Source organism: Pan troglodytes, chromosome 20 (assembly GCF_028858775.2).
Source record: "Pan troglodytes isolate AG18354 chromosome 20, NHGRI_mPanTro3-v2.0_pri, whole genome shotgun sequence".
NCBI classification, from domain to species: Eukaryota; Metazoa; Chordata; class Mammalia; order Primates; family Hominidae; genus Pan; species Pan troglodytes.
The window spans coordinates 20522590-20547721 of record NC_072418.2 but is presented as its reverse complement, the minus strand read 5'-3'; the positions used below and the strand labels follow the sequence as shown (position 1 = coordinate 20547721).

At 52.7% G+C, this 25132-nt stretch overlaps 1 protein-coding gene across 1 annotated transcript; it reads right to left on the bottom strand.

Moving 5' to 3' along the window:
* Positions 1-499: 499 nt before the first annotated feature.
* On the bottom strand, positions 500-25132 carry SLC5A5 (solute carrier family 5 member 5). The gene is made up of 15 exons (XM_524154.7): positions 22985-25132; positions 21460-21525; positions 21120-21171; positions 20934-21001; positions 19567-19721; positions 17791-17931; positions 17560-17689; positions 14708-14796; positions 13588-13700; positions 13441-13511; positions 11895-11981; positions 11615-11811; positions 7192-7316; positions 4681-4796; positions 500-1962 (listed from the first exon to the last, which is right to left on the bottom strand). Exons 1-15 carry the CDS (start codon positions 23339-23341, stop codon positions 1798-1800), a joined length of 1932 nt encoding a protein of 643 aa, XP_524154.2. The 5' UTR covers positions 23342-25132; the 3' UTR covers positions 500-1797.

Genomic DNA, 25132 nt, shown 5'->3' with positions numbered 1-25132 from the left:
CCCGCCTCAGCCTCCCGAAGTGCTGGGATTACAGGCATGAGACGCCACACCCGTCCAGTCATCGATTTTAAAGTTGTAATGGCCAGTTTTAAGTCCAAATCTAAAGGTGTCCAATCCCAACAGCGGGCACAGAGGACCAGGTCTCCAAGGGGTGGAGAGAAGCGGGATCAGAAGGTGTGTATGAGGCCAGGCGCAGTGGCTCACGCCTATAATCCCAGCACTTTGGGAAGCTGAGGCAGGCAGATCACTTGAGGTCAGGAGTTCGAGATCAGCCTGACCGACATGGTGAAACCCCATCTCTACTAAAAATACAAAAGTCAGCCGGGAATGGTGGCACATGCCTGTAATCCCAGCTCCTCCGGAGGCTGAGGAAGGAGAATCTGGGAGGCAGAGGTTTCAGTGGGCGACAGAGCGAGACTCTGCCTTAAAAAAAAAAAAAAAAAAAAAAAAAAGGTGTATGAGCTCCTGTGGCTGCTGTCACAAACCACTATAGGCCTGGTGGCATCAAACAACAGAAATTTATTCTCTGACAGTTCTAGCAGCCAGAAGTCTGACATCAATGTGTCAGCAGGGCCATGTTCCCTCTAAAGGCTCTAAGAAATAATGCATCTCATGCCCCCCTCCTGATTTCTGGTTGTTGCTGGCAATCCTTGGGTTCTCTGACTCATAGATGCATTGATCCAACCACTGCCTCTGTCTCCACGTGGCATCTTCCCCATGTGTTTCTCTGCATCTCTTCTCTACTTCATATGAGGAACCAGTCACTGGATTCATCCATCCTCCTCCAGTAATACCTGTTTTAATTTAACCAGTTACACCTGCAAAGACCCTATTTCCAAGTAAGCTCATGTTCTGAGGTTCTGGGTGGACATAAATTTTGGGGGGACACAACCCAATTCGAGAGCCTCCATTGTCAGGTGAGGAGGGGACGCTAGCAGGCTCAGGATGATGGGAGCCATGGCAGGTGTGTGGGCCAAGGTTGGAGGCCATGTGGGGTCTGAATCATCCCCTCCCCAATCCCAGGAAGAAAATAAGAAAGAGGTGTGGCGCGGTGGCTCACCCCTGTAATCCCAGCCCTTTGGGAGGCCAAGGCAGGAGGATCACCTGAGATCAGGAGTTTGAGACCAGCCTGGCCAACATGGCAAAACCCCGTCTCTACAAAAATACAAAATTACAAAAATTACCTGGGCGTGGTGGCTTTCTATTATAGATTGAGTAAAATGGTAGGCTGGGCATGGTGGCTTACGCCTGTAACCCAGCACTTTGGGAGGCCGAGGCAGGTGGATCACTTGAGGTCAGGAGTTCGAGACCAGCCTGACCAACATGGTGAAACCCTGTCTCTACTAAAAATACAAAAAGTTAGCTGGGCATTGTGGTGGGCACCTGCAATCCCAGCTACTCAAGAGGCTGAGGCAGGAGAATCACTTGAGCCTGGGAGGCAGAGATTGCAGTGAGCCGAGATCACACCACTGCACTCCAGCCTGGGCGACAGAGCATGACTCTGTCTCAAAAAAAAAAAAAGAAAAAAAAAGAGAGAGAGAAAAACCCAGCCTTATTTTGGGGGAGCCGTCGGGGCTGCAGCATCTAATACTGGGAACGGTTGAAGCAAGGGGCTGGATTTAAAAAATGACCTCCCGGAGGCAGGGCCTCCCCATAGAGTAGGGTATTGTAGTCCTGAATTCATTTGCATACAAGGCAATCCAGCCAATCAGAGCCCAAGGCCATGGGCCCGTTGTCTGGGTTTGGCCCATCCTGAGGTTCCATCCCAGGGTATCAGTCCCGCAGCTGGCCCTGTCCTCAGAGGTTTGTCTCCTGCTGGTCTCGACCACCATCATGTCCAACACAGGGGGTCCAAGAGCCAGCCCCCTCCAGCTCCTTCTGCCCCAAGAAAAACAGACGATCCTCATTGGTGGGCAGGAAGCCAGGGGGCTTCTTGTTTCCAGCGGGGAGTTCTTCAGGACCCTGGGGAAAAGTGGGAAAAAGAGACCCCATTAGAGACCCTGTCCCCACCCTGTTCCGTGTCAGCTCATCTCCCAGACGGGCCGCTGATGACCTGGCGGGACGGGGCATGCACAGAATTGCACACTATCCCCTTGCTCAGTGCACGGGCCAGTCCTGCCCCCTCTGCCTCCAAAATTTCCATGCGCTTCTCTTCCCCACTCACATGTCACCTACAGCCCAGGCCATCAACGCTTTCTCAGATGCCTGCTATAGTTCCTCCCTCCTTTCTCTGCTTCTCTGACTGTTCACCTTCAAGAAAATAAATATTTCTGGCCGGGCACGGTGGCCCACCCCTGTAATCCTAGCACTTTGGGAGGCCAAGGTGGGCAGATCACTTGAGCCCAGGAGTTTAAGACCGGCCTGGCCAATATGGCAAAACCCCATCTCTACCAAAAATTAAAAAATTAACCAGACTTGGTGATGCATGCCTATAATCCCAGCTACTCAGGAGGTTGAAAGATGGGAGAATTTCTCGGACCATGGAGGTTGGGGCTGCAGTGAGCCATGGTCATGCCACTGCACTCCAGCCTGGGCAATAGAGTGAGACCCTATCTCAAAAAAAGGAAAAAAAAAAAAGACAAAAAGAAAAAAAAACACAAATAAAACAAAGACAACAAAAAAGAAAAATAAATAAAATAATAAAGAACAAAAAAAAGAAAAAGAGAGAGAAAGAAAAAAAGAGAAGAGAAAGGAAAAGAAAAGAGGAAAGAAAGAAAAGATAAACACTTCTCTAGGGCAGCTGGAGGGAGCTTTAAACACCTTCAGGCAAACCCCTCCCCTCCCAATCCCCTTCTCAGTCAAAGCTGTTCCTGTCTGTGGCTGGTTCCTCTTCTCCTAACTCAGGGTCAATCAATGTCACCTCTCCCAAGAGGCCACCCCTGACTTCCCTGGCTAAAGTTGCTCCCCATCACAGCATCCGGTTTTATTATCCTTTGAATATTTATCATGCTGAGACCCTACACGTTTTTCTTTTTAGCTTGCTCACTCTCTCTTGCTCTCTCTCTCTCTTTCTCTCTCTCTCTCTCTCTGTCTTTTCTTTCTTTCTGACAGTGTCTGGCTGTTGTTGCCCAGGCTGGAGTGCAATGGCACAATCTCTGCTCTCTGCAACCTCCACCTCCTGGGTTCAATCGATTCTCCTGCCTCAGCCTTCCGAATAGCTGGAATTATAGGCACGCACCACCACACCTGGCTAATTTTTTGTATTTTTAGTAGAGATGGGGTTTCACCATGTTGGCCAGGGTGGTCTCAAACTCCTGACCTCAGGTGATCCACCTGCCTAGGTCTCCCAAAGTGCTGGGATTACAGGGGTGAGCCACCACGCCCGGCTCTTTCCTTTCCTTCCTTCTTTTCCCTCCCTCCCTCCCTTCCTGCTTTCCTTCCTTTTTGATGAAGTCTTGCTCTGTCACCCAGGCTGGAATGCAGTGGCGCAATCTCAGCTCACTACAACCTCTACCTCCCGGGTTCAATTGTTCAATTCTTCTGCCTCATTCCACCGAGTAGCTGGGATTACAGGCACACGCCACCATGCCGGGCTAATTTTTGTATTTTTAGTAGAGACAGGGTTTCGCCATGTTCGACAGGCTGGTCTTGAACTCCTGGCCTCAAGCAATCTGCCTCAGCCTCCCAAAGTGCTGGGATTACAGGCGTGAGCTACCGTGCCCGGCCTGACAGCATCTGGTTGTATTATCTTTTGAATGCTTATCACATACTGAGACAGACCCTACATGTTTCTCTTTTTAGTTTTCACCTGCCCCTGCTAGGTGAGGGTGCGGTGGGGGTCTTAGACCATAGCCCAGAGCAGGACTGGGTACACAGCAGGTGCTCAATAAATGAGAGAATGGAACAGGGATTCCAAAACAGGGGTAGGCATGGGATCAGGTCCCCCAGGGACAGCACTTTCCAAACTCTGGGAATTCACAAAGCAACCACGCGGTTTTAGCCAAAATCGGTTTACCATCTGTTGTGTTTCTTATGTAAGATTTTTTCCCCAAGTTGACTCACTTTTGAATTAAGTAATTTTATTTTAAGAAGAGACTTTACATCAATACCCTAACAGCACACCAGTTTCACCTGCCAAAGATTGGAAGTCACTGTAAAAACAGATAATGACAAAAAGGAATAGTATTCAACTTTGTGCAGTCCTTATGAAGGGAGATAACAAAAACTTGAAGATGAGGCCGGGCTCGGTGGCTCATGCCTGTCATCCCAGCACTTTGGGGGTCTAAGTTGGGTGGATCATTTGAGGTCAGGAGTTCGAGACCAGCCTGGGCAACATGGTGAAACCCCATCTCTACTAAAAACATAAAAATTAGCTGGGTGCGGTGGCATGCGCCTGTAGTAGCAACTACTCAGGAGGCTGAGGCAGGAGAATCGCTTGAACTCGGGATGTGGAGATTGCAGTGAGCCGAGGTTGCACCACTGCACTCCAGCCTGGGCAACAGAGCGAGACTCTGGCTCAAAAAACAAACAAACAAAAAGGAATAGTATTAAACTCTGTTCAGTCCTTGTGAAGGGAGATAAAAACTGTTGAGGATGAATCAGCTCCCAATAGAGTCTTTTGACTGGAGATAATGAGCGATGGAGAAAGGTGCTGATATACCATGTCCCTCCCCTGAGCTGTGGTCACACCCCAAAGTCACTTGGCTGCCTCTAGCTCTGGGAACCCAGCCTAAGACTGACCTTGACCAAGTTGTCATCCAGGATGGCCACTTCTTCCTTGGGGGCCACTGATGCTGTCTGCCGTGCGAGGTCCCACCACAACAATCCCGGGGCCAGGGTGCTGCGCTTGGTGGGGCCTGAGAGGTGGGGAGAAATGGAGAAATCCAGGCATTCAGTGAAGGGGTCATGGGGGTTGGAGACCAGGCCCTGGGAAGGAGAAAGGAGATCCCTGGTCTATGAAGTCTAACAGGCTCCAGTCCCACTGAGGGACCCTGGCAAGCCTCTGAGCCTCAGTTTCCTCGTCTACACAGTGAAGTTGTAATAAAACATCAGTGAGGCCAGGCATGGTGGCTCATAATTGCACTTTGGGAGTCTAAGGCAATAGGATTGCTTAGAGTTGCCCAGTAGTTGGAGACCAGCCTAGGCAACATAGCGAGACCCCATCTCTACAAAATATTAAAAAATTGGCCAGGCATGGTGGTGTGTGCCTCTAGTCTCAGCTACTTGGGAGGCTGAGGCAGGAGGATTGCTTGAGCCCAAGAGGTCGAGGATGCAGTGAGCCGTCATTGTGCCACTGCACTCCAGCTTGGTGACAGAGTGAGACCCTGTTTCTAAAACAAAACAAAACAAAACAAAACAAAACAAAACAAAAACATCATTGGAGGTTGGGCACGGTGGCTCATGCCTGTAATCCCAGCACTTTGGAAGACCAAGGCAGGGGATCGCTTGACGTCAGGAGTTCGAGACTAGTCTGGCCAACATGGCGAAACCCCATTTCTACTAAAAATACAAAAATTAGCCAGGCGTGGGGGTGGGCGCTTGTAATCCCAGCTACTCGGGAGGCTGAGGTAAGAGAATTGCTTGAACCCGGGAGTCAGAGGTTGCAGTGAGCCAACATCGCACCATTGCACTCCAGCCTGGGCGACCAGAGTGAAACTCCATCTCAAAAAACAAAACAAAACAAAACAAAGACATTAATGGATGGCTGGGAGGGTCCAGCATACGGTTCCATTCACTGCTGCATCCCCAGTGCCTAAAATAGCGCCCAGCACAGAGGAGGACTCGATAAAGGCCTGATGAATGTGAAGTCTGAGACTCAAGAAGTGTGAGCAGGTACTGTTATCACTACTGATTTTCCCCTCTTTGTCTCCTTCTACTTTTCCGTGGAATTTAGAATTCCCTAACAAGTGCGGAGTCACCGGCAGCTTTAGAAGATATTTCAGCACCAGGGATAGCGCCGCCCGCCCCATCCCATATCCTCTACTGAGGACTTAATCTTGTCGGGGAGAGGAGTTGCAGGCGATGCCTCCGTTTCTGCCTCTGCAAAATAGGGCAAGCTCTGAGAGGTGCAGGGTTGTCAAGAAAGCAACATAGCTTTAAAGGGTGTAAATGTGAGCCGGGCACGTTGGCGCGCACCTGTAGTCTCAGCTACTAGGGAGGATGAGGTGGGAGGATTGCTTTCAGCTCAGGACTTCAAGGTTGCAGTGAGCCATGATTGTGCCACTGCACTCCAGTCTGGGTAACAGTGAGACCTGTCTCTTTTCTTTCTTTCTCTCTTTCTCTCCTTCTCTCTTTTTCTCTTTCCTTCCTTCCTTCCTTCCTTCTTTCTTTCTTTTAGATGGAGTCTCACTCTCTTGCCCAGGCTGGAGTGCAGTGACGCAATCTTGGCTCACTGCAACCTCCATCTCCCAGGATCAAGCGATTCCCTTACCTCAGCCTCCCAAGTAGCTGGCATTACAGGCGCCTGCCACCATGCCCAGCTAATTTTTTTTGTATTTTTAGTAGAGACGGGGTTTCACCATGTTGGCCGGGCTGGTCTCGAACTCCTGACCTCAGGTGATCCACCCGCCTCGGCCTCCCAAAGTGCTGGGATAACAGGCGTGAGCCACTACGCCCAGTCGACCCTGTCCCTTTAAAAGAAACTATATATATACTTTCTTTTATGTATATATAGTCATAATTTTTATATATATTCATAATTTCTTTTATATATATATACACATAAAAGTGTGTATGTATGTGTATATATACACACACACTTCTTTTTTCCTCACAAACTTTTTTTTTCCTTTTAAAAAAATAGGTACAGCCCAGGTGCAGTGGCTCACACCTATAATCCCAGAACTTTGGGAGGCCGAGGTGGGCGGATCACTTGAGCTCAGGAGTTCGAGACACATGGTGAAACTCCGTCTCTACTAAAAATGCAAAATTAGCCAGGCATGGCGGCACACACTTGTAATCCCAGCTACTCGGGAGGCTGCGACATGAGAATCGCTTGAATCTGGGAGGTGGAGGTTGCAATGAACTGAGATCACACCACTGCACTCCAGCCTGGGTGACAGAGTGAGACTCTATCTCAAAAATGATGATGATGATGATGATAATAATAATAATAATAAGGTACAAATGTGTACAGCACACAGTGGCAGTTTGGCCAATGGGAGCGTCCTTTCTCCCCTCCCTGCTGGGTGGAGCCTTGAGGCAGAGAGATGAATGGGATGACCTCTGAGGCCACATGCTCTGTTTACCTACCTGTCAGGCAGCTGATGAGGGCTCCGCACAGCACAGTGGTCAGCGTGCCCAGGGCACCGTAATAGAGATAGGAGATGGCATAGAAGCTGTCAGCTAAGGCGGGTCGGCTGTCGTCCATTCCTGAGCTGCAGGTTGGGAGAGACAGACTTGAACCTCCTCTTTTATCCCCTGCCTGCACTCAAAAGCTGTTCCCACCTCACTCCCTGCTTCCTTCCCCCAACTTCCATGGCCTAGCACAGACCTCCATTACTGTCTGCCCAGATCTGTGCAGTAGCCAATGTTCCTTCCCTCCAGGTATCCCATCCACACCCTAGACGTCCTCCACACACAGCCAGAGGGCACATTACTAAAATGTAACTCAGATCACCTGCTGCTGCCCGTCACCCTCTGTGGCTCCCTGTCACCCTCAAAATCAAACCAAATTAAACTCTCAGAAGAAAACATAGGTGGGAATCTTCGTGACTGCAATTGTTTCTTAGATATGACGCCAAAAGCAAAAGCCACCAAAGAAAAAAATAAATCAATTGGACTTCATCAAAAATTAAAAACTGGCTGGGCGTGGTGGCTCACACCTGTAATCCCAGCACTTTGGGAGGCCGAGGCGGGTGGATCACGAGGTCAGGAGATCGAGACCATCCTGGCTAACATGGTGAAACCCTGTCTCTACTAAAAATAAAAAAAATAAATAAATTAGCCGGGCCTGATGGCGGGTGCCAGTAGTCCCAGCTACTCGCAGGAGGCTGAGGCAGGAGAATGGCATGAACCCGGGAGGTGGAGCTTGCAGTGAGCCGAGATCACACCATTGCACTCCAGCCTGGGCAACAGAGCGAGACTCTGTCTCAAAAAAAAAAAAAAAAAAATTAAAAACTTCTGGCCAGGCATGTTGGCTCATGCCTGTAATCCTAGCACTTTGGGAGGCTGAGGCAGGCTGAGGTCAGGAGTTGAAACCAGGCTGGCTAACATGGTGAAACTCCATCTCTACTAAAAATATAAAAATTAGCCTGGCATAGTGGTGTGCACCTGTAGTCACAGCTACTCACGAGGCTGAGGTGGGAGAATCCCTTGAACCTGGGAGGTGGAGGTTGCAGTGAGCTGAAATGGCACCACTGCACTCCAGCCTGGGTGACAGAGTTAGACTCCATCCCCCCACCAAAAAAAAGAATTAAAAACTTCTGTGCATCAAAGGATTCTATCGAGAGAATGAAGACAGCCTACAGAATGGGAGAAAATATCACATGCAAATTATACATCTGATCAGGGGCTTGTACCCAGAATATATAAAGATATAAAAATATGTAAATTATAACTCAACAATAAAAAGACAAATCACCCAATTTAAAAATGGGCAAAGGGTGTTTTTTGTTGTTGTTGTTTTTTAATTTGAGACAGGGTCTTGCTCTGTTGCCCAGGATGGAGTGCAGTGGTGGGATCATGCCTCACTGCAGCCTTGGCCCCCCAGGCTCAAGTGATCCTCTTTGCCTCAGCCTCCCAAGGAGCTGGGACTACAAGTTTGCACCACCATGCCCAGCTAATTTTTTCATTTTTATTTTTATAGAGATAGGGTCTTTCTATGTTACCCAGGCTGGATGGGCAAAGGGTTTGAATAGACATTTCTCCAAAGAAGATGCACAAATGGCCAATGAAAAGATGCTCAACATCATTATTCATCAGGGAAATGCAAATCAAAACCACAGTGAGGTATCACTTCACACCCACTAGGATGGAGAATAATGAGTATTGGCGAGGACGTGGAGAAGTTAGAATCCTCATATGTTGCTGGTGGGAATGTAAAATGATGTGGCCGCTGTGGAAAACAGTCTGGTAGTTCCTCAAAAAGTTAAACATAGGCCGGGTGTGGAGGCTCAGGCCTGTAATCCTAACACCCTGGGAGGCCAAGGCAGGCGGATCATCTGAGGTCAGGGGTTTGAGACCACCCTGACCAACATGGTGAAACCCCTTCTCTACTAAAAATATAAAAATTAGCCAGGCGTGGTGGCATATGCCTGTAGTCCCAGCTACTCGGGAGGCTGAAGCGGGAGAATCGCTTGAACCCAGGAGGCGGAGGTTGCAGTGAGCGGAGATCACACCACTGCACTCCAGCCTGGGCAACAGAGCAAGACTCCATCTAAAAAAAAAAAAAAAAGTTAAAGAATTACCATATGATCCAGCAATTCCACTCATAGGTGTATACCTAGAGAAATTAAAACATATGTCCATACCAAAACTTGTTCACAAATGTTTTTGGTTTTGTTTGTTTGTTTGTTTTTGGTGGAGTCTCACTCTGTTACCCAGACTGGAGTGCAGTGGCTCCACTGTACTCTGCTGTAATCCCAGTACTTTGAAAGGCCAAGGTGTGTGGATCTTCTGAGGTCAGGAGTTCAAGACCAGCCTGATCAATATGATGAAACCCCATCTTTACTAAAAATACAAAAGTTATCCAAGCGTGGTGGCATATGCTTGTGACCCCAGCTACTCAGGAGGCCGAGACAGGAGAATTGCTTGAACCTGGGAGGCAGAGGTTGCAGTGAGCTGAGATCACACCACTGCACTCCAGCCTGGGCGACAAAGTGAAACCCCATCTCAAAAAATATATATGTATTATGCTAAGACACAAAAGATCACATATTTTATGATTCCATTTACATGAAATGCCCAGAACAGGCAAATTCATAGAAACAGAAAGTGGATTCGTGCTTGCCAGGAGCTGGGGAGAGGGGGAAGTGGGAAGTGACTGCTGATGGGGACAGGGCTTCTTTCTGGGGTGATAAAAATGTTCTTATGACCAGGAACAGTTCCTCACACCTGTAATCCCAGCACTTTGGGAGGCAGAGGCAGGCAGATCACTTGAGCCCAATACTTTGAGACCAGCCTGGGCAACATGGCAAAAACTCGTCTCTATAAAAAATACAAAAAATTTAGCCCAGCATGGTGCTATGCCTATAGCCCCATGCCTATAGTCCCAGCTACTTGGGAGGCTGAGGCAGGAGGATCATTGGAGTCTGGAGGACAAGGGTGCAGTGAGCTGTGATTGTGCCATTGCACTCCAGCCTGGGTGTTAGAGTGAGACCCTGTCTCCAAAAAATCAAATAAACAAAAAGCAAAAAAACCCACCCAAAAAACCAAAATAAATAAATAAATAAACAAAACAGAAAATGTTCTTGGTTGGCTGGGTGCCCACACCTGTCATCCTGGCACTTTGCAAGGCTGAGGTGGGCAGATCACTTGAGCCCAGGAATTCCAGACCAGCCTGGGCAACATAGCCAGACCCTGTCTCTACAAAAAATAAAAATAAAAACAAGCAGGACATGATGGTGTGCACCTGTGGTCCCAGCAACTAGGGGGGCTGAGGTAGGAAGATTCCTTGAGCCCAGGAGGTTGAGGCAGCAGTGAGCTATGATCGTGCCACTGGACTCCAGCCTGGGCAACAGAGCAAGACCCTGCTCCAAAAAAAAAAAAAAAATAGAAAATGTTTTTGGGGCCAGGCACAGTGGCTCACACCTGTAATCCCAGCATTTTGGGAGGCTGAGGTGGGCGGATCACCTGAGGTCAGGAGTTCAAGATCAGCCTGGCCAACATGGTGAAACCCCATCTGTACTAAAAATACAAAATTAGAAAAAAAAAAAGGAAACGTTCTTGAGTTAGATAGTGGTGATGGTTGCACAAATATACTAAATGCCACTTTAATTTATTTATTTGAGTTGGAGTTTCATTTTTGTTGCCCAGGCTGGAATACAGTGGTGTGATCTCAGCTCACTGCAACCTCCACCTCCTGGGTTCAAGCGATTCTCCTGCCTCAGCCTCCCGAGTAGCTGGGATTACAGGCACCTGCCACCACGCTTGGCTAAGTTTTGTATTTTTAGTAGAGACAGGGGTTTCCCCATGTTGATCAAGCTGGTCTTGAACTCCTGACCTCAGGTGATCCACCTGCCTCAGCCTCCCAAAGTGCTGGGATTACAGGTGTGAGCCACTGTGCCTGCCTGGCCTAAATGCCACTTTTAAATGGCTAATTTATCTCAATAAAAAATAGAACCAAACCAAATTCTGGGCCTCCCTCAAGCTGGGAGGATTGCTTGAGCCTGAGAGGTTGAAGCTGCAGTAAGCTGAGATTGCACCCCTGCATTCCAGCCTGGACAACAGAACGAGGCTCTGTCTCAGAAAAACAAAACAAAAAAAGTACTAGCTTCCTCTGGCTGCACCATATCTCCCACCCATCTCTCCTCCCATTAAATGCACCCTAACCTCAGTGCAGTTGGACTGGGACTAACCCGATTGTGGCCTCAGGGCCTTTGCACCTACCGTTCCCTCCCCCAGGAATGCATTTTACTAATCAGGCTTCTTACACAGAGTGCAGGGCAAGTAAGTTTCCCTTCAAGATCACACCATCCAGGGCTCGGGTACCCCCCCCACCCTCAAGTCTGCTCACCTGGGGGCCCTGCTGGAGTCGTTAGCAGGGAGGAGAGCCGGGTCCAGGAGGCCAGAGGCGTTGACTGAGAGAGCCACGCAGCGGGCAGCCGACGACGGCAGGACCCTCATGGTCTGCTCGCTGGGTGGGTACAGCGTGGCGCCCAAGGCCACCCACAGCGACAGCGCCAAGCCCGCGCCTAGTCCCGCGAGGACGCCCTGGGGGCAGAGCCGGCGTCAGGGAAGGGGAGGGGCCTGTCCGGCCCCGCCCCCTCCCCGCCCCTCGCCCCGCCCCCACTCACCGGGGTGTTGCAGGCCGGCAGAAACATTCCCAAGATGAAGGCTCCCAGCAGGGGGCCGCTGATGACTCCCATGACGGTGAAGGAGCCCTGGGAGAGTAGGTGGAAGTGGGGCTGAGGGCGGAGCCCTCCCACCGCTCTGGGCCTCAGTTTACCCACTGGGAAAGCGAGACCTCAGGAACTCCACTGTGGGTCTCAAGGACTTCTCTCTGTCTCAGTTTCCCTAAAGGGGAGAGGACCCCCCCCCTTGTTCCTGCCTATCTCCCTTGGGTTGGAGGCAAAGACACTGATTATCTCTTGGGGGTGGCAGTCCCACCCTCAAGCCAGGGAGACCCTTTCTTCTTCTTTTTTTTTTTTAGACAGAGTCTCACTTTGCCGTCCAGGTTGGAGTGCAGTGGCGCGATCTTGGCTCACTGCAACCTCCATAGGGAGGCCCTTTCTGTCGCCACCCCCCCTTCCCAATTCCCCCGCCCCAAGCCAGCCAGCTGCAAAAAAGTCCCCTGATGGCCTCTGGCATCAAATAGAACCTAGTTCTTAATCTCAGCGACTTGGAAGGCTGAGGCGGGTGGTTGCTTGAGGCCAGGAGTTCAAGACAAGCCTAGGCACGAAGCGAGACCCTGTCTCTAAAAACAAGTTTTAAAATTAGCCAGGCCAGGCGTGGTGGCTCACACCTGTAATCCCAACACTTTGGGAGGCAGAGGAGGGTGGATCACTTGAGGTCAGGAGTTCGAGACCAGACTGGCCAACATGGTGAAGTCCCATCTCTAATAAAAATACAAAAATATAAGCCGGGCGCGGTGGCTCACGCCTGTAATCCCAGCACTTTGGGAGGCCGAGGAGGGCGGATCATGAGGTCAGGAGATCGAGACCATCCTGGCTAACACGGTGAAACCCCATCTCTACTAAAAATACAAAAAATTAGTCAGGCGTGGTGGCGGGCGCTTGTAGTCCCAGCTACTCGGGAGGCTGAGGCAGGAGAATGGCGTGAACCCAGGAGGCTGAGCTTGCAGTGAGCCAAGATGGCGCCACTGCACTCCAGCCTGGGCAACAGAGCGAGACTCCGTCTCAAGAAAAAAAAAATACAAAAATATTAGACGGGCATGGTGGCATGCACCTGTAATCCCAGCTACTCTGGAGGCTGAGGCAGAATTGCTTGAACCCAGGGGGTGGAGGTTGCAGCGAGCTGAGATCATGCCACTGCACTCCAGCCTGGGTAACAGAGTGACACTCCACCTCAAAAAAAAAAAAAAGAAAAAAGAAAAAAATTAGCCAGCCATGGTGGCACACACCTGTAACTCCAGCTACTTGGGAGATTGAGGTGGAAGGATGGCTTGAACCCAGGAGCTGGAGGTTGCAGTGAGCTATGATCGGGCCTCTGCTCACCAACCTGGGACAACACAGTGAGACCCCATCTCAAAAAAAAAAAAAACATAGAAGTGAGTTCTGCCACTGACACATGTGACCTCTCTGAGCCTCAGTTTAATGGGAAAGAGGGAAAGGTGCACCCACCTCTCAGGGAGACCAGGGCAGGGGGCAGGTGGGGTCTCACCTGAAGGACACCTCCTCCGAGCAGTGAGGACAGAGCTGCCACGGTGAGACAGGCCGATCCGTAGATGAGTGCTGTAGTGGATGAGGATGGCACGGTCAACGGGGAGGGACTGCCCTGGCCTCCCACCCAGGTCTCCCTGAAACTCACAGAGCCCCTTGGAGATAATCACGAGTTTCCTGGGTGCCAGGCTCCGCAGCCGAGGTTTGATGAGGTCTTCTACAGTGACTGCAGCCATAGCATTGATGCTGGTGGACGCTGTGCTGTGTGAGGAAGGCAGCGGGGGGTCCTCAGGCCATATGGAGAGACCGTCCACACCATCTGGCCTGCCAGACCTCACCCAGCCTGAGGGCAACGGTGGGGGTAACCCAGTCCTGCAAAGGTGAAGGAGATATTTGCCCCTCCCCTCCCCGAAGACCTGAGGCATCCCTACAGGAGCAAGGACACCTGTGACCAAGGGCAGGTGGGACAGACAGGTGGGTTCTGGTTCCAGAGGGACTGCAGTCACATGTGGGAGATTTGCAAAAGGGACAGTGAGGGCATGTGACCAGAAGTCCCGGAAGAGTGGAAACCACCTGAGTGTGTGGCCTTGGAAGGCAGAAGCAGGGGACTGCTTGGTCATGGCTGTGCCCCAGGGTTTAGAACAACAGTACCTGGGCTGAGCACGTTGGCTCATGCCTGCAATCTCAGCACTCTGCGAGGCCAAAGCATGCAGATCACCTGAGGTCAGGAGTTCAAGACCAGCCTGGCCAACATGGCAAAACCCCGTCTCTACTAAAAATACAAAAATTAGCCGGCTGTGGTGGCGTGGACCTGTAATCCCAGCTACTTGGGAGGCTGAGGCAGGAGAATCGCTTGAACCCAGGAGGTGGAGGTTGCAGTGAGCCGAGATGGCACCACTGCACTCCAGCCTGGGTGACAGAGCAAGACTCCATCCGGAAAAAAAACAAAAAAAAAACAGTACCTGCCACATAGTAGATGTTCAATAAATATTTGTCTGGGGAGGAAGGAAGGAAAGAAGGAAGAAGAAGAGAGGAGAGTCAGGCGTGGCCCTGAAAGGTGATAAGAAGGTAAACCCTTGCAGTTGGGGTCCCTGTGCCCAGGGCATGCTCTCTGCCAGTGCCTACCTGAGCTGTCTTCTAGGAATCAAGCAGGAACTGGGACTGATGGACAGGTCCAGAACATTCCACGCCCCAGGGGGATGGCAGGCCAGGATAAGGAGGCTCCCAGGGGCTGAAATAATGCTCCATGAACAAGCAGGGGTGCTCACCTGAGGGTGCCACTGTAAGCACAGGCCAGGAAAAGCCCGGGGACTCCAGGCAGATCTTCGAAGATGTCCAGCACCAGCAGAGGCATGTACTGGGGAGAACTGGGGGTCAGCCTCCCAGACAGCAGCACCCCGAGGACCGGGGCATCTATCTGTCCTGATGCTGCACGTCCCCAGCACCCAGGACGGACAGGGCTCAGAGTCGGCATTTAATATGCATTTAGTTTTTGTCTGTGGTTTTGTTTTGTTTTGAGAAAAGATCTTGCTCTGTTGCCCAGGTGGGAGTGCAGTGCCATGAATGTGGCTCACTGCAGCCTAGAACTCCTGGGCTCAAGCGATCTTCCTGCCTCAGTCCCCCAGTAGCTGAGACCACAGGTGTGCGCCACCATGCCTGGCTAATTTTTTTTAATTTTTGTGTAAAGATAGGGGTCTGGCCGGGCAGGGTGACTCACGCCTGTAATCCCAACACTTTGGGAGGCTGAGGCGGGTGGATCACTTGAGCTCAGGAGTTCAAGACCAGCCTGGCCAACATGGTGAAACCTCATCTCTACCCAAAATACAGAAATTAGCTGGGTGTGGTGGTTGGCACCTGGAGTCCCAGCTACTTGGGAGGCTGAGGCAGAGGAATCGCCTGAATCTGAGAGGTAGAGGTTGCAGTGAGTGGAGATCGCGCCATTGCACTCCAGCCTGCACAACAGAGCCAAACTCTGTCTCAAAAAAAAAAAAAGAAAGAAAGAAAAGAAAGAAAGGCTGGGCACAGTGGCTCACGCCTGTAATCCCAGCACTTTCAGAGGCTGAGGCAGGCGGATCACCTGAGGTCAGGAGTTTGAGACCAGCCTGGCCAACATGGCAAAACCCCACCTCTACAAAAAATACAAAAAAATTAGCTGGGCATGGTGGTGCATGCCTGTAATCCCAGCTACTCGGGGGCTGAGGCAAGAGAATGGCTTGATCCTGGGAGCCAGAGGTTGCAGTGAGCCGAGGTTGCGCCACTGCACTCCAGCCTGGGCAACAGAGTGAGACTCTGGCTCAAAAAAAAAAAAATTGTATAAAAATGGGGTCTCCCTATGTTCCTCAGGCTATAATGTGCATTTGTTGATCAACTGCATGAACCTGAGAATTGTCCCTGAGCCCCACTGTGTTCTGAGCCCTGGGATCCCTGTGAAGCAGGGACCCGTGTCATCCCCATTTTATTGATGAAGACTGTGAGGTAGAGAGGTACAGTCCCTCCCTGAAGTTACACAGTCCAGCAGTCCCGGATCTGACCTCCAGGGAAGACTGCAGATGGGGTGGTCCCCCGTACCCTCTGCTAACTCTGAACCCCATGGTCAAAACTCTACTTGGGGTGTGACCTAGGCATGGGTCCTGGCACCGCCCCCCGACTTGCCCATTGACCTCAGGCAGTTACTTCCCCCCGAGCCTCAATTTCCTCATCTGTAAAGTTGGAGCCGTGACTGCCCTGCCTTTCTCAGAAGAAAGATTAGATGGAGAACTAACTGCTGGTGAAGGGAACAGCATGAGGCACAGAGTAAACGCTTGGGACATGGGAGACCGGAGCTGGTCATTATTATTATCAACATGATTAGTTCCCGCTGGATTACAGTTTTTGTTTCTGTTTTTGTGGGTTTGTTTTGTTTTGTTTTTATTTTTGTTTGAGACGGAGTTTCTCTCTTGTTGCCCAGGCTGGAGTGCAATGGCGCCATCTCAGCTCACCGCAACCTCCGCCTCCCAGGTTCAAGCTATTCTCCTGCCTCAGCCTCCCGAGTAGCTGGGATTACAGGCATGCACCACCACACCCAGCTAATTTTGTATTTTTCAGTAGGGAAGGGGTTTTTCCACGTTGGTCAGGATGGTCTTCAACTCACGACCTCAGGTGATCCCCCCGCCTCAGCCTCCAAAAGTGCTGAGATTATAGGCGTAAGCCACCGCGCCCAGCCTTGTTTTGGTTTTTTTTTTTTTTTTTTTTTGAGATGGAGTCTCTCTCTGTCACCCAGGCTGGAGTGCAATGGCACGATCTCTGCTCACTGCAACCTCCACCTCCCGGGTTCAAGCTATTCTCCTGCCTCAGCCTACCGAGTAGCTGGGATTACAGGCATGCATCACCAGGCCTAGGTAATTTTTGTATTTTTAGTGGAGGGGGGTTTCACCATGTTGGCCAGGTTGGTTTCGAACTTCTAACCTCAAGTGATCTGCCTGTCTCGGCCTCCAAAAGTGCTGGGATTACAGGCGTGAGCCAACATGCCCGGCCTGGGTCATGGTTTCATCTCCTCCTGAGCATCTCCCAGGGGATCTTTGGAACTCTCTGGAACTCTAGATCTGAATGTGGCCCTCGTCTGCTCACACCTACTGAGGGTGGTCCATTGCCTCCCAGACTCACCTTTCCCATTCCTTGCAGATCCTCCTCTGAGCTCTTTATTTTATTTTATTTTATTTTATTTTTTTTTGAGACAGAGTCTCACTCTGTCATCCAAGGTGGAGTGTAGTGGTGCGATCTCCCTTCATCGCAACCTCCGCCTCCCGGGTTCAAGAGATTCTCCTGCCTTAGCCTCCCGAGTAGCCGGGACTACAGGTGCGTGCCACCACTTCCGGCTAATTTTTATATTTTTAGTAGAGACGGGGTTTCACCATGTTAGCCAGACTGGTCTCAAACTCCTGACCTCAGGTGATCCACCCACCTCAGCCTCCCAAAGTGCTGGGATACAGGCATGAGCCGCCGCACCTGGCCTCCTCTCAGCTCTTTCCTACTTCTTGACCTTTGCACAGGCCATTCCCTCTGCTAGGAATGCTCTTCGACCTCAATCCCACCAAGGTAGTGAGGGAGTGCAGAGCCAACCAGGAGCCTGGGTGGGACTCACCTGGTCTGGGGCAGAGATGCGCCCCAGGAGGAGAGGGTCGCAGTCACTGTAGAACACAAACATGACGATGCCACAGCAGGCAGCGCTGGACACGATCAGGAACAGGCCGACCTGGTTGATGAGCAGGGCCCTGGGGGAAGAGGCAGCCTCAGGCTTAGGGGATAGCCTCAAGCTGGTGGAGGGGGGGCAGCATGTCCCAGAAACCCCGACCTTGCTCCCCGAAACACTCACAGCTTGGCCTGCTTCTCTGTGCGGCAAGCCACGTAGCGCTGCACCTGCGCCTGGTTCACGCCATACATGGAGAGCCACACCAACGTGCCACCCACCACAAAAGTCCAGAATGTATAGCGGCTCCTCGGGTCAGGGTTAAAGCTGGGTGGGGACAGGGCGAGTTAGCCACGTGGAGATGTCACGCTGACTTCACCCTCCCAAGGGCCCCAGACAGCGCTTCTGGACCTTATAGGGGACATTTGGAGTGGGTTTTGTTGGCCGGGCGCAGTGGCTCATGCCTGTAATCCCAGCACTTTGGGAGGCCAAGGCGGATGGATCACCTGAGGTCACAGTTCAAGGCCAGCCTGGCCAACATGGTGAAACCCCATCTCTATAAAAATACAAAAATTAGCTGGGAATAATGGCGGGTGCCTATAATCCCAGCTACTTGGGAGGCTGAGGCAGGAGAATCACTTCAACCCAGGAGGCGGAGGTTGCAGTGAGCTGAGATCGTGCCATTGCACTCCAGCCTGGGTGACAGAGCGAGACTCCATCTAAAAAAAAAAAAAAATTAATTAAATTAAAAATAAATAAATAATAAATGGAGTGGGTTTGACATATGCATAGGCATTTGCCAGATTGAAAATTCACGTATTTGTTTACTGAATCATCTATCCACGCGCTTAAAAACCATTCTTTCTTTGCCCAGCTGAGAGTTCAGAGAGGCTTTAGCCCCCAATCTGGTCTGAGGGGAGGAGAAGAGAGCAGCGAGGGCCTCCTGGAGCAGGAGGCATTGGCTGATTTCTACCATCCCAGGGCACAAAGGGAGCCCAGCCCCATCCTCTATTTTATTTTTTAAAGATGGAGTTTCGCTCTTGTTGCCCAGGCTGGAGTGCAATGGTGTGATCTCGGCTCACCACAACCTCCACCTCCTGGGTTCAAGCGATTCTCCTGCCTCAGCCTCCCCGAGTAGCTGGAATTACAGGCATGCGCCACCACACCCTGCTAATTTTTTCTTTTTTTGGCAGGGGGGGACGGAGTCTCTCTCTGTTGCCAGGCGGGAGTGCAGTCACGCCATCTCGGCTCACTGCAACCTCTGCCTCCTGGGTTCAAGCAATTCTCCTGCCTCAGCCTCCTGAGTAGCTGGGATTACAGGCGCCCGCCAGCATGCCCGGCTAATTTTTGTATTTTTAGTAAAGACGGACTTTCATGAAGTTGGCCAGGATGGTCTCGATCTCTTGACCTTGTGATCTGCCCTCCTTGGCCTCCCAAAGTGCTGGGATTACAGGTATGAGCCACCGCGCCCAGCCCAATTTTGTATTTTTTAGTAGAGATGGGGTTTCTCGATGTCGGTCATGCTGGTCTCAAATTCCTGACCTCAGGTGATCCCCCCGCCTTGGCCTCCCAAAGTGCTGGGATTACAGGCATGAACCACTGCACCCAGCCTCTTTTTTTTTTTTTTTTTTTTTTTTTTTTGAGACAGGGTCTAGCTCTGTCATCCAGGCTGGAGTGCAGTAGTGTGATCTCAGCTTGCTGCAGCCTCCACCTACCGGGCTCAAGCAATCCTCCAGCCTCAGCCTCTCAACTACCTGGGACCACAGGTGCACCACCACGCCCAGCTAATTTTTGTATTTTTGTAGAGATGGGTTTTCACCATGTTGCCCAGGCTGGTCTCGAACTCCTGAGCTCAAGTGATCTGCCCGCCTCGGCCTCCCAAAGTGCTGAGATTACCAGGCGTGAGCCACCGCCCTGGTCCCAGCCCTATCCTGCTGGAGTATCCTCTGCATTTTCACTCACTCCATGAGGTTGATCCGGGAGTGGTTCTGGGCCAGCGTGAGCACCTGGCGGGGCCCGCCCACAAGCATGACACTGCGTGCCAGGACAACCCAGAAGCCACTTAGCATCACCACGACCTGGAACACATCAGTCCAGACCACAGCCTTCATGCCGCCCTGCAGCATGGGACAGAGAGAGGGAGAGGGGCGGTTAGATGGGGGACCTGGCCTTCAGTGGTGCCTAGGACTGATGCCCTTCTATGCCTCAGTCTCCTCCTCTCTAAAGTGGGATTAATAATAATACCTTCTTACTGTGTTGTTGTAAGAATTAAGTTAGTTATTTTATTTTTAAAGAAAAGGTTTCTGTCTTTTGCCCAGGCTGGAGTGCAGTGGTGTGATCACAGCTCACTGCAGCCTGGAACTCTTAGGCTCAAGTGATCCTCCTGCCTCAGCCTCCGGAGTAGCTGGAGCTACAGCAGGTGCCACCATGCCCGACTAATTAAAAAAAATTTTTTTTGTAGAGATGGGGGCGGGGGTCTCACTATGTTGCCTAGGCTGGTCTCGAACCCCTGGCCTCAAGTGATCCTCCTACCTTGGCCTCTCAAAGTGCTGGGATTACAGGTATGAGCCACTGTGCCCAGTAGAATTAAACAAGTTAATAAGTGAAAAAGATTTGGAATATGACTTGACATATACGAGTGTCAGTGAGTGATTGCTGCCATTACTATTATTATTATTATTATATTTTTTTGAGATGGAGTCTTGCTCTGTCGCCCAGGCTGGAGTGCAATGGCGCAATCTCCACGCACCGCAACCTCCACCTCCCGGGTTCAAGCGATTCTCCTGCCTCAGCCTCCTGAGAGGCTAGGATTACAGGTGCGTGCCACTGCGCCCAGGTAATTTTTGTATTCTTAGTAGAGACGGGGTTTCACCATGTTGGCCAGGCTGGTCTCGAACTCCTGACCTTAGGTGATCCGCCTGCCTCTGCTTCCCAAAGTGCTGGGATTACAGACGTGAGCCACCGCGCCCAGCCGCCATTACTATTATTATCACTACGATGATAATATCGCCATCAAGGTCAGACCTGAGCCAGCCAAAGGTAGCCCTCCCTGGGAACTCAGCCAGCCCCAGGATGAAGCAGGAGCTCACTTCCTGCTGGACTGGAAGCCAGAAGAGGTGGAAGCCTGGATCCAGCCATGCCTGAAGCTACCATACCTCTAGATTCTCAGCAATAAGCTTTTCAGATCATTTTTCACTATAAAGATGAGGACACTGGGTCCCAGCTGGGACAGAGGCTTCCTCAGGAGAAAGGGGCAAGCCCAGAGTCTCCCCACAAGAGACACAGTGGGCCCGATCCCCCGTATGGAGTGAGTTCCCAGGGCCACTCACCACAGCCGTGTAGAAGGTGCAGATAATTCCGGTGGACAGGAGCGACGCCCAGATGTCCAGCCCGGTCACTATGCAAAAAGAGGTCCCCCTGTTAGGCCCCTGGGCAGGGCGCAAACTTAGTCTTGGGTTCTCCTCTCCCTCCCTTTCTCTTCCCAGACATGCTTCCCTAATCTCCCAGAGTCACACCTTGGTTCAGGATGAGGGCCGGTGCGTAGATTACGATGCCGGTGTACAGCATCTGTAGACAGAGTGTGGGGCGGGTGAGCAGGGAGGGCGTCTGGGCGAGTTGGGGATGGGGAGAGGAGGCAGAAGGGTGGTCCCAGAATATGGGCGGGGCAGATAGGCCGGGTCTTCCAGAGTGCAGGCGGGGTCAGGCCGGCTGTGGTGTGGGAGGGGACTGATGGGGGCGGGGTCAGAACGGGAGCATGGGGCGGGGTCTGGGCGGGGTCTTGAATGGTGGGGGCCGGGCTAGTGAAGCCTGACGCTCTCGGGGCCCTGAGCGGAGGGCGGGGCCGAGGCCACTCACCGTGGCTACAATGTACTGCAAAGTCCCGCAGAGCCGCACTGCGCGGCTGAAGCGCATCTCCAGGTACTGCAAGGAGGGACTCGAGGTCACCTGGACAGTCCTTACTCAGGAGCCGAGGCCTCTCGGGTCCCTGGTCTGCTCTCTAGGTGGGCCCTTCCCTCCGGAAGCCAACCGCGCCCGCCAGATTCTTGCACGTGGGGGCCCCGCCGCACGCACACACCCGTGCACAGGTGCCATCCCGTGCCTGTGCGTACCCCGTGGACCTGGAGGACTGGTCCATGCGTGTGCACGCGCCCTCCCACTTGCGCCTGACGGGCGCGGGCTCCTGGAGCAGCCACCGCTCAGCAGACACCGACGTGGCCCGCAAGCGCACAGTGTAGACAGTGCCCCGGGCCAATGGTGTTGGCCGCCTAGGATATACCTGTCACGATTTTTTTTTGGGGGGGGGGACGGAGTCTCGCTCTGTCGCCCAGGCTAGGGTGCAGTGGCACGATCTCGGCTCACTGCAACCTCCGCCTCCCAGGTTCAAGCAATTCTCCTGCCTCAGCCTCCTGAGTAGCTGGGATTACAGGCGCGCGCGACCATGCCCGGCTAATTTTTGTATTTTTAGTAAAGACGGGGTTTCACCATGTTAGCCAGGCTGGTCTTGAACTCCTGACCTCGTGATCCACCCACCTCGGCCTCCCAAAGTGCTGGGATTACAGGCGTGAGCCACTGCGCCCTGCCACAATATTTTTTTTTCCTTTGAGACAAGAGTCTCGCTCTGTCGCCCAGGCTGGAGTGCAGTGACGCGATATCGGCTCACTGCAACCTCCCGGGTTCAAGCAATTCTCCTGTCTTAGCCTCCCAAGTAGCTGGGATTACAGGTGCCCACCACCACATCCGGCTAATTTTTGTATTTTTAGTAGAGACGGGGTTTCACCATGTTGGCCATGCTGGTCTCTAACTCCTGACCCCAAATGATCCGCCCGCCTCGGCCTCCCAAAGTGCTGGGATTACAGGCGTGAGCCATCGCGCCGGGCCCCGGTCACGATTTTAATCGCTTTACCCTCTCCCCTGGAGGGAGGTCCTGTAATTCTCCCATTGGACAGCTGGGAAACCCAAACAGAGAGGCACGCCCCTTGCCCAAGATACAAGAAAGCAGTGAAGCCAGGTTTCGAACCCCGGAGCCGTCAGCAGTCCCCTCTAGCGCGCACACGTGGGTCTGCACGCCCGGGCAGGTGGGGGGCAGGTGTGTGTCCACCCGTGAGGACACACCTGGTCGAGCCGGGCCCCGCCCCGCGCGCGCTTCCACCGAAGGAGCAGGACGCCAGGCTCTCTCTTCCTCCTTCCTGCCCCTCGCCGGGCGCCTGGGGCCTCTTCCTAGAACCCTCCCCACGTGTCTGGCTAGGGGCCCCCTTCGTTAAAGCACGGAGGTGCCATCCGCGTCCTCCTGTACAGCGGCCCAAAGCCCCAGCGCCTCCCCCACACGGGGTCCCAGCACTGCCAGTGGGGCAGGTCCTACCCCCGGGCCTCTGTCCGGTACCTCGTAGGTGCTGGTGAGGCCCAGGCGGTAGAAGACGGGCATGAAGAGCAGGGCGGTGAGGACCGAGTTCAGAAGCTGGCCCAGGCACATCCAGAGGAACTTGAGGCCATAGCGATAGGCCTCCGACGGCACGCCCAGCACCTGCACGGCCGACATGAAGCTGGCAGACAGCGACAGGCCCACGGGCAGGGCCGCCAGGCGCCGGCCCCCGGTGAAGAAGTCCTCAGCGCTGCGCTGCCCGCCCCGAGCCAGCCCGACCCACAGCCCGATGCCAGTGGACACCAGGAGCATGAGGGCAAAGACCCCGTAGTCCCAGGCTCCGAAGGTGGGCCGTTCCCCGGTCTCCACGGCCTCCATGAGGGCGGGTGCGGAGGCCCAGCGCGTCCTCGGACGCCCTGCGTGCTCAAGCGGGGGAAGCTGGCAGGGGCCGAGGAGGCAGGACGGGGAGGGCGGGTGGGAGGATGCTCGGCAGCCTGTCCCCGCTCCGTCTGGGGTGGGAAGCGGCGAGAGGGGCCGGGGCTCCCTGGGTTAGGAATCTATGGGCTGTCGATGTCCGTGTCGGCCTCCCTGTCCTCGCTCTCTGTCTCTGCGTCCGCCCCTGCTGTCTGTCTGTCCGGCCACCTCGCCTCTCACTCTGGGTTCCGCTGTCCCATGCAGCCGGCTGTCTGTCCCTCTCCCTGGGTGCTGTGCTCAGCGCTGACAGCTGGAGGTCGCCTTGGGGCTTACGGGAGCAGCTCGTGATTGTGGGTTGCAGATTTATTGGGCTCCCAGGTCACCGCGACTCCGCCTCCAGACCTAGGGGCGGGCAGGACCCGCACCCTTTCAGCCCTGGACTGGGACAGACAGGCCAGGACAGGCTACCTGGGTGGCTGCAGGGGGTGGTATCGGGGAGGGCTCCCAAATGCCCCTCCATCCCCATGCACCCACCCATCCCCATGCACTGTGATCCCCTGATCACAGCTGTCACTGTCTGCTGTTGACAGGTGGGGAAATTGAGGCTCAGAGAGGGCATGTCACTATCCAAGCCTGCACAGCCTGCTTCGGCACTCAAAGCCGTATTGTGCTTGAATACCTTGAGCTATGGGGAGCTCACTTTCATGCAGGACTGGGGTTCACTTTCAGGGTTTCAGGGGACCCATAAAGAAAACTTACCTGGCTTTACCACCCCCAAACTGGCATGTGGGCCTACCCCCTTTCTCTAGAGCCTTAGGGGGTGGGCATCACTGAACCCCGCTCTTGGGCTAAGCTGGGTGGGAGACATTCAGAGCTCAAGTTCTGAGTGGGTACATACTTGGGGAAGACTTTGCTCCTCCCTGGGCCTTAGTTTCCCCATCTGTAACAAGGATAAAATAGACCCTGCCTCAGAGGAATAAATGGGACGTGGTAATGAAAGCCTGGTACATGATAAGTGCCTAATTCATTCCTTTATTCATTTGTCACTTCATTCATTCATTCATTGGTTCCTTTGCAGATATGCACTGAGAGTTGGCCCTGTGCCAGGCATAAATGGCTCACTGAGGTGGTGCGAGGGGCCTTTAAGGTTATGAACCCGAATAAGCGGAGACCATGACCACCAGGGAGGTAGAGTCTGGCTTGTCCCTATCATATAGATGAGGAAACCAAGGTTGGGTGTGGGAGAAAGTCTACTGGGGGGGTCACGCTACCATGAGGACCAACGAGCTGTCATCTCAGGGCCCTTCTCTACCCAGGAGGACTTTGACCTCTGGAGGTTCTGGTCTCTGGGTTCAAGTCTCAGCTCAGCCTCCAACTTTCTGGGCAATCACACATCTCAAACTTGGTTCCCTTCTCCATAAGTTGGTGGAATCTGAAATCCTGGGGGTTGAATGAAACAGCGTCAGAGGCCGGGCATGATGGCTTATGCCTGTAATCCCAGCACTTTGGGAGGCTGAAGTGGGAGGATCATTTGAGTTCCAGAATTCGAGACTACCCTGAGCAACATAGTGAGACCCTGTCTGTATGAAAAATACAAAAATTAGCGAGGCGTGGTGGCACATGCCTGTAATCCCAGCTACTCAGGAGGCTGAAGTGGGAGGATCGCTTGAGCGTGGAAGTTCGAGGCTGCAATGAGCTGTGGTCGAGAACTGCACAGCACTCCAGCCTGGGCAGCACAGCAAGACCCCGTCTCCA